Source organism: Octopus bimaculoides, chromosome 13 (genome assembly GCF_001194135.2).
Source record: "Octopus bimaculoides isolate UCB-OBI-ISO-001 chromosome 13, ASM119413v2, whole genome shotgun sequence".
NCBI lineage: Eukaryota > Metazoa > Mollusca > Cephalopoda > Octopoda > Octopodidae > Octopus > Octopus bimaculoides.
In genome coordinates this window covers 45,133,911-45,142,831 of record NC_068993.1, presented here as the reverse complement: position 1 = coordinate 45,142,831, position 8,921 = coordinate 45,133,911, and the positions used below count along the sequence as shown (strand labels likewise).

The following is an 8,921-nucleotide window of genomic DNA, read 5'->3' as shown; positions in this document are numbered from 1 at the left end:
GGATACTAAAATTTGTAGAAAAATCCACCCAACTAACAAAAATAATAATAATAATAATAATAATAATAATAATAAAACGGAGAGGATAGACAGATTTTGAAAAACATTTCTTTTTACTTTTTATATCTTCTGCCCCGCCCCTCGATGTTTTGAAATGTAGGATACTATAAAATGTAGAAAAATTCTGAAAGAAACTGAGAAACTACGATTTATTTGTAAAGGGTTTTTTTCTGAAAGACCGCTTGCCAGTTAATAAAGAAGAATTGCCGAAATCTGTAAAATACGTGGATAATACTTACTTAACGATGCGATTATTAAATGTAATAATGATGTACTCAAGAAGGGCTTGGAATTAATAAAGAAAGGGATAGATTGAGCAGAGCTCCCAACTATTTCTTACAGAATATCTCTATTTTCTTCTATTTGGTATACAATCTTATAAATTACTTACAGTAGTTCATTAGTTATTTGTAACATTGTGTAAATGAATGTAAACAGAAAATTTTGACAACTGCAATGTTTATTTTTCAGTTTACCGGAAATGTCATTGATCGTAAGAAAGAACTTACCTCTAATCAGAAGAGAGTGCTATACAGCTTCCTGTTGTTAAGCGTACGCTCAAACTTGATTCCCCAACTAAAAGACGTTGTTAACCCTAAAAATACTATTGTTGTTTAACCCGGTGGCTAGATCTGATATCAAAGTGGTAATTTTTCAGATTAACACCCGTACGATTTTCACTAGGGTGTTAGGGTTTTAGGGTCAGAGTTAGGGTTTAGAGGTAGTGTTAGGATTAGGGTTACGGTTACGGTTTTAGGGTCAGGGTTTTAAGGTTAAGGTTAGGATTAGGGTGTTAGGGTTAGGTAATCGTGCGGGTGTTAATCTAAAAAATTACCATCAAAGTAAATGACAATCAAATTGTTGGGATGGATGCGTCCAAGAAGATGAGTGACAATAGGTGGGTGAAATAGTTAAGAGCAGGGGTTCTTAGAGATAGCAAATGAAACCGAGGACGACAATGTGCAATGGTGAGATTTGACATCCCTCTGAAATAATTTGCACAATAAATTATGATATAACCCTAATCTACACCTGAAATGTATCACTAGAAAGTTTTATTTAAAAATAATATGTATTTTTCAGAAAGTTATGAGGAAACAAAATCAACGAAACTCACATCTGTAATTATTCCCGAGACATAACTAAATATGTGGGTTAATTTCTATACTTTCACCCGCACGAATTTCACAAAGAAAAAACCAAAAACTCGGATTTTTTGCGTGGAATCAAGTACCCTGACCTAATATGGCGCAAACCCCTTATTTTTGTTCAGACCTCTTATTTTTGCGCAAACCCCTTTTTTTTCTCCATCCCAGAATCATGTTTTGTTTTTTTCGTTGAATGAATTACAGTGACCTAATATGCCACAAAACCCTTTTTTGGGTCCGGAGAACAGGGTTGGGTGAGACCCTCAAAAATTTCTCCTTCCCCCTGGGAAGTACACCCACACGATTTTCAACAAGAAAAAAAAAACTGATTTTTTTTGCATGGAATCAAGTACCCTAACCTAATCTGAATGCTAAAGGGTTACACTTTAATACTTAACATTCATGTTATTTGAATATCCTCAAAACTTTGTTAAAGATATAGATTAAAATATTTTCTCAAATCATGAAAGTGTACAACATATTGTAGTTGTATGAAGCTTGTAATGAACCATTGGTGGTACATGTGGCAGTTAACATGTTAAGTTGCTGTTTTTCCCAGCTTGCATTGAAACTGTTCTATTCTATAGTAGCAAATTCCAGACACTGGAACAACTCCATTCTATTGTAATGAGGTCTGGACAATAGCAGAAACACTAGAAGAGACAAATGCTAGACATCACTCTCTTTTACAATTTGCACTGGAATTTATTTTCCACAAAAAAAATAGCGGATAACCTGGATGTTATAACAACAAAAATACTTGGCTCCAGAACTTGCAAGAATTCACTGCATAAACATTTTAAGATCTGAAGATTTTTTTCAACATCTTACAAAAGAATCACATGCCATAATGTGTGCATTAACTTCCAGAAGAAGTTGAATGAACATTTGATGTTCATGGGTGTGGCTGTATGGTAAGTCTGCTTTCTTTCCTACCACGTAGTTCTGGCTTCAGTCCCACTACATGGCACCTTGGGCTAGTGTCTGCTACTATATCCTCAAGCCAATCGTAGCCTTGCAAGTGAATTTGGTAGATGGAAACTGAAAGAAGCCCGTTATGTGTGTGCCTTTGTATATGTTTGTTCCCCACCACTCCTTAACCGGTGTTCGTGTGTTTATGTCCCTATAACTTAGTGGTTTGGCAAAACAAACTGATAGTTTTTGTAAAGCCTGGTACTTATTCTAAGTACTGGTGTCAATTTGTTCAACTAAAATTCTTCAAGGTAGTGCCCCAGCATGGCCAGTCTAATGACTGAAACTAGATAAAAATATCTACACAAATCAGATAAGTTGCATGTTTCTTCTGGTACAAGGTACAACAAAAAGAGACATATAAAATGCTTTCATCAAATGATACAATAGAATTAAAAATATCTAGAGAGGAAGTTTACAAAACTAGAACTCAAAGAGTTATCAGCAAAGCTAAAGAGGGATAATAGGGTAGAATGCTTGGCACCCTAATCCCCTTTTATAATACTTTAGAACCATAAAGTAAACTTCGAAAGTAACTCTAGGTGTAAATTAATTTATCCAGCAAAGCCAGAGTTAGGTGTAGATAGCAAAAAAAAAAAAGAAAAAAATCATTTTCAAAGTAAAAGAAGCTTCCTCATTAAGGTTATGGGGTAACATTTAAGAACTGGGATAACATTGCTAGATAAATGAGAACAAAATCTGTAAATACACACATTTCAATATAGCTGACTTTTATCCCTCAATAACCAAAACTTCAGTGATGTAGGCTTTAGATTTTATGAAAGCAAACACTGATAACAGTGAGTCAGATATTAATGTGATTATGAACTCAAAATTGACATTTCCCACCAGAGCATAAATATAGCAAGTTATCAAATAGGAACTGTTAAGTTCAGTTATTCAGCTTGTAAGAATGTTGACTGTTATATCAGAGTTTGTAATGCTGCAAAGCTGAATGAAAAAGAGAATAAAACAGCTGGCTATTATAGAATTTATGAGAACTATCCACTAGATGGTAACTTGGGCAAAGTTAATGATGTAGTGTTAAAGAAGAAACAAAAACTGAATTAACATTTAAAAATTGAATTTATAAACATAAACATTTGTCATTCTTAGCTAAAATTTTAAAAAAAAGTAATAAAATGCACTACAGCTTTGTCAAAATTTATATAATTCTTGCAGGAGACAAACTTTCACAAATTCAAAACTACGAGGTTGATAGTAGATAAGGCACAACCATATGGGAATGGTAACTTCAAATCAAAAATGCAGTGTGACCTTTGAGTAAAAAAATTAAGAATTTTGGTTCCAAGCAGTCATGGTTTGAACAAAAGAGATTTGTATATTAGGCATATGCAAACCACACATACATGTAAGCATGCATACATTGATTTTTAAAATATTACTTCAAAATATTAAACTACTGTTTGATGAGAAAAGTTAGTGACATTGCCTGTATGAAATTGAAGATGTTTGGAATATTCTCACAACAGCTGTCTTAGCATGTCACTCACAAAGTTTGTTTTGTTTTCTGTTTTTTAAAGAACAAAGACAGGCAAATCCTTCATAGATTTCAAAATATATTCAAAGTAAAAGGGGATCAGATTGCCAGCTGGATGATCAGAAATATGTAACTAGGAGTTTTGGAATTATGAACCTTTCAGTTATAATGTATTTAAGAACAATCTACAATTATGTAGAGTTCTGTAATTTATCACTTCTTGGTGAATCAACAGAGATGTGGTGTGGGGGAGGGTGTTTAGTTGAGGTGGTCATTTTACAGTTGTAATGAACAGATAGTACTGTCAGAAACAAAAGCACAAGCAAAACCAAAAACATTATCTTTGGCAGTGCAGCAGTGTTGATAAATATAAAATAGAGTTTGAGTTTCAGTTGGAATGGTCTCAGTTGATAAAGAAGAGCCTGGGAAATATATGATATGGAATTCCTTTTCCATATCAAAAAAAATAATTCTTCATACTTTGCCACAACTTATACATTTCTTGCAGCCAGTTAAATGCAACATTCTTAGTAATTTACCAATTTTCACACAATTACACTTTTATCTGTCACTTTTGGTCTATTGCATGTTCCTGTAGTTTTGTTAATTAAAATTATATTCAGCCTCGTGCATGAAATCTATACTAGTACTACTACTACCTAGTCCTTTTCAGAATTATGTATAAACTTTACAGACACTTAAATCCTTTCTGGAATTGTGCATAGTATGCATGAACTGCAATTCATCTTCAGAATTGTAAATAACTTGCATCAAGAATTTCTTTTATTTGTGCATAACTTGCATGAGCATCAAGATCATTTTGGAATTACTGTGCAAGTCTCACAGAACTGGACATAAACTGCATCAACTGTTTCAGAATTTTGCACATCAAGTCCTTTTCTTTCTTTGATATTGTCAGTAACTTGCATTGAGTCCATTTTAGAATTGTGCATACATCATCAAAATTTTTGGATTTGTACATGCAAAACCCTCATTATGTCACTTTAAAATTTTTTATACTAGTATCAATTTTTCTGAATTGTGCATAACCTGCACCAAGTCTTTCTCAGAATTGTGCATATTAATACCCAAGTTTCAAGTTCTTTAGTCTTTTACTTAATTTGAAAAGTTATCTTCCAATTTTTTCTTCATTTCTTCATGACCCACATCATCATCATGTTTCCGTTTACCCTGCAAGGTACTTACATTGTCAGGATCATCATCAGTAGTTTTGTTACTTTTCGATGGCACTTGGCTTTCCATTATTCTGGCATTGCCGGCCATTTCCTCTTGGCTCCCTGCCACATTTATATTACCCTCCCACTCTTTCTTGCTCTCCGTTATGCCTCTGCCATCACCCCTCTCATCTTGGCTCTCCAATCCTCTCACACTACTATCCATCTCTTTTTGACTCTCTGCATTTATGTTGTAAGCTGTTTCTTGGTTTTCCACCTCATTTGCATCACAATCAGCCTCTTCCTGACTCTCTACTTCATTCGTGACACAAGCAGTCTCTTCTTGACTTTCCACTACATTACTGTCATTAGCCGTCTCTTCTTGATTCTTCGTAGCACTCATATCACCTGTCGTCTCTTCTTGATTTGTCATTAATATTTTGCCACATGGCATCTCTTCCTTGCTCTCCACTACTCCTTCATCAATATTTGTTACCTCTTTGGTCTCCCATATATTTGTATCATCATGGATGTCCTCTTTGCTCTCTTTAGCATTTGTTCCAAAATCCCTCCCTTTGCTCTCTCCCATATTTGTGTCATCAGTTATTTCTCCTTTGCTCTTCCTTACATTTGTATCTTCATAAATTTCCTCTTTGCTTTCCCTAATATTTATGTCATAAATTTCCTCCTTATTTTCCCCAATATTCTTGTCATCATAAATCTCTTTGTTTTCCCCAATATTCTTGTCATATGTCTCTTTGTTTTCCCCAATATTCTTGTCATCATAAATCTCTTTGTTTTCCCCAATATTTTTGTCATAAATCTCTTTGTTTTCCCCAATATTTTTGTCATCATAAATCTCTTTGTTTTCCCCAATATTTTTGTCATAAATCTCCTCTTTGCTCTCCTCTATATTTGTGTCTCTGGCCAACAGCTTTCTGCTCTCCATTGCAACCAAGTTATCTGATGTCTCTTGAAGCAACATCTCTCTTTCACTTCCCTGTTTATACAGCAGAAATTGAGTATCATCTTCCAAGTTCCGGTTTGGTGACACAAGTCTTGAGTCACCCTCAGCTTCTTTTTTATTTTGCCTGAAGAGCACATCACCTTGTTTACTTTGCAAATTGCTCTCACCACCTTGCTCACTTTTCATAAGTGACACATCACCCCCAACACTTTGCACAAGAGACGCATCATCTTTAGCCTGTCTCTCAAGTGACGCATCTCTTTCCCACCCTTGCTTAACATGAATGAGTGACACTTCATTTTCAGCTCCCTGCAAGAGTGGTAAATCATCTCCAGTCTCATGTGTACTGTCCCTTTCAGCTTCCTGTTTAGATTGTGCATCTTCATCTTGTTTACTCTGTGAGAAACACACATCCACAGATTCACTTTGGGAAGAACCAATATCTTCAGAACAGCTATCTTTACTTTTTCTCTCCAGTTTTACATTGCACTCTTCATTTTCTATCACATCTATACATGTCTTATTAGTATTATTTATAACACCTTGCTTACACTCTGAAAGGTCTAGATCTTCTGACATGGCTTTGACTTCACACAAAGCCAGCTGCACACCATTCTTAGCAGCAAGCAAGCTGTTTGAAAGTCCAATGTAGTCTGCTGTAACCTTCATACTATCCGTGAATTCCATATCTTTCTGATTCTTGTTAGCACAAGTATTGGTTAAAATATCTTCATTCTCTATTTTCACATCAGCAGTATTTCTAACTGAAAGTTTAGAATCAAAACATGCCTTTCCTCCAGTTGCACCCAAGTCCCTATTACTTTCCTGGGCAGCTAAAACTTTACTTTTACAGTCAATGTTTTCCATTTTCACTTCAGATTGTATTACAGAATCTTCTCTTCCAAAATTACAAACTTCATTTAAGTATTCTATTGTATTGATGGTATAATCTTGTACAGAACACTCAGAAGTCATTTCTATGTTTTCATTCAATCTACATGACCCGGATTCTAACAAACCAGATAATTTAAAAGCTTCACAATCATCTGGATTGGAAACTTGCAGATTTTGTATACTTTTTGCTATCAATTCTTTGGCCTCAGCAAGTTTTTTTTCAAGATCATTCAATAGTTCAACTGTTTGACACTTTTGCTTCATCATCATCATTCGTAATGCTTCCCGGGCTTGATTTGGTCGGATTTCATTGATTAGGTGATTGAGGTTTATGAATAGTAAACGCAGGTCATTCAGCTTTTCGTTCCTGTCTGAAGAGCTGGGATTTTGAATAAGTATGTCTATCAAATCTAGAAAGCACACAAGAATGGAATGGTTCAGTTTCTTCATTTCCTTTTTTCGATTACAGTTTTCAGGATATAACTGCGTAAGTCCTTGGGATTCTAATGTCTGGATGGGATCATTAATGTTGGAAGGTACACCAAATACTGTGTAGTCCTCCTGCAAAAAAAAAAAAAAAAAATTGTAAAAATAATTATTTCTATATAGGTACAAGCATGGCTGTGTGGTTAAGAAGCTCACTTTTGCAACCATGTGGTCTCATGTTCAGTCCCATTGTGCAACACTTTAGCCAAGTGTCATCAACTATAACCCCAGATCAACCAATGTCTTGTGATTGAATTCTATGAAGATGTTTGATCATAAGAAAATATTACCTTACTCAAAAGCATGGGATGGCAACAGAAAAGGCATTCAGCCAGAGAAAATCTCCTGCAAACTTTGTTGCATCCCCTTTTTTTAAAACGGGATGAGGAGTTTAACCCAGATTAACCCTAATTGCATTCATTATCTTAATATATACATCACCTATATTATGGAAGTATTACATCATCATCGTCATTTAATGTCCTCCTTCCATGCTGGCATGGGTTGGACAGATTGACAGGAGCTGACCAGGCAGAAGCCTGCACCATACTTCTGTATCTGCTTTGGTATGGTTTTTTATGGTTGGATGCCCTTCCAAATACCAACCACTCCACTGAATGGGCTGAGTACTTTTTACACAGTATTCCATATTATTGAAGTATTACATTCAAGAAAACCATGCATTAACAGAGTTCTGTAGAGTGGTACATGTTTTCTCTGATTTTTATGTTCATTGATTTACATCTAATCTAAAGGCATGGAGGCGCAATGGCCCAGTGGTTAAGGGCAGCGGACTCACGTTCATAGGATCGCGGTTTCGATTCCCAGACCAAGCGTTATGAGTGTTTGAGCGAAAACACCTAAAAGCTCCACGAAGCTCCGGCAGGGGATGGTGGCGAACCCTGCTGTACTCTTTCACCACAACTTTCTCTCACTCTTACTTCCTGTTTCTGTTGTGCCTGTAATTTAAAGGGTCAGCCTTGTCACACTGAATATTCCTGAGAACTACATTAAGGGTACACATATCTGTGGAATGCTCAGCCACTTAAACGTTAATTTTACAAGCAGGCTGTTCCATTGATCGGATCAACTGGAACTCTCGACGTCATAAGCAACAGAGTGCCAACAACAACAATCTAAAGGCAATGGGAAAATAGGTTTCATGCTACAGAAAACATTTCAGCAAGATTTTTCAGGAGTGAAATGCTTTCATAATATACAATGTCAGTATATTTAAACTTATTTTGTCTATCCACCCATTTATCTTCAGTGCCTGCTATCCTAAGAGGTTTATAGGGATTAGAGACCTCAGGTACCTCCTTGATTGGGTCCCATCAGAAACAACTGTCATTACACATTCTGGCTGAATTCCCAAGTGTGACCAAATGAGAATATGGATATTATCCAACCATCTTGCTTTTTGTTTAACCCTAGGCCTCTCCCTGCCAGTCTGCTTGATCCTTCTCATGATCCATCTTTTAAGTATTCTAATCACATGTCCATAGTATTGAAGCTATGACCTTTTGTGGAAAAAGTAGCAGTTCCACCTGAAGTGACTCCAAGCTATGCACTCTGTCAAGCACTATTACTCCAGAGATCCTTTGAAGAAACCCCATTTCAACTGCTTGTATTTGAATTGTACTCTTTTAGTCATTACCCAACATTCACAATGATGGGTGAAAATGGGCACAGAAACTGAATTGAAGATCGCAAGTGTG

The 8,921-nt window shown here is 35.7% G+C and overlaps 2 protein-coding genes across 5 annotated transcripts in view; both read right to left on the bottom strand.

Moving 5' to 3' along the window:
- The window catches only part of LOC106880525 (zinc finger protein 680), a 37,996-nt gene extending 37,430 nt beyond the window's left edge, over positions 1 to 566 (bottom strand). For 3 of the 4 annotated variants that reach the window (XM_052972459.1, XM_014930512.2, XM_014930504.2), the window contains exon 1: positions 300 to 553. The gene's annotated coding sequence lies outside the window, so the exon portion shown is untranslated. Of the gene's footprint in view, positions 1 to 299 lie in introns of all 4 variants that reach the window. The other variant, XM_014930530.2, reaches the window with a different exon arrangement.
- Positions 567 to 2,447: 1,881 nt separating this feature from the next.
- LOC106880515 (uncharacterized) overlaps positions 2,448 to 8,921 on the bottom strand; it is an 11,876-nt gene continuing 5,402 nt past the window's right edge. Inside the window, exon 3 of the mRNA XM_052972457.1 lies at positions 2,448 to 7,278. Within this exon, the coding sequence (XP_052828417.1) occupies positions 4,798 to 7,278 (2,481 nt within the window). The 3' untranslated portion in view covers positions 2,448 to 4,797. The remainder of the gene's footprint in view (positions 7,279 to 8,921) is intronic.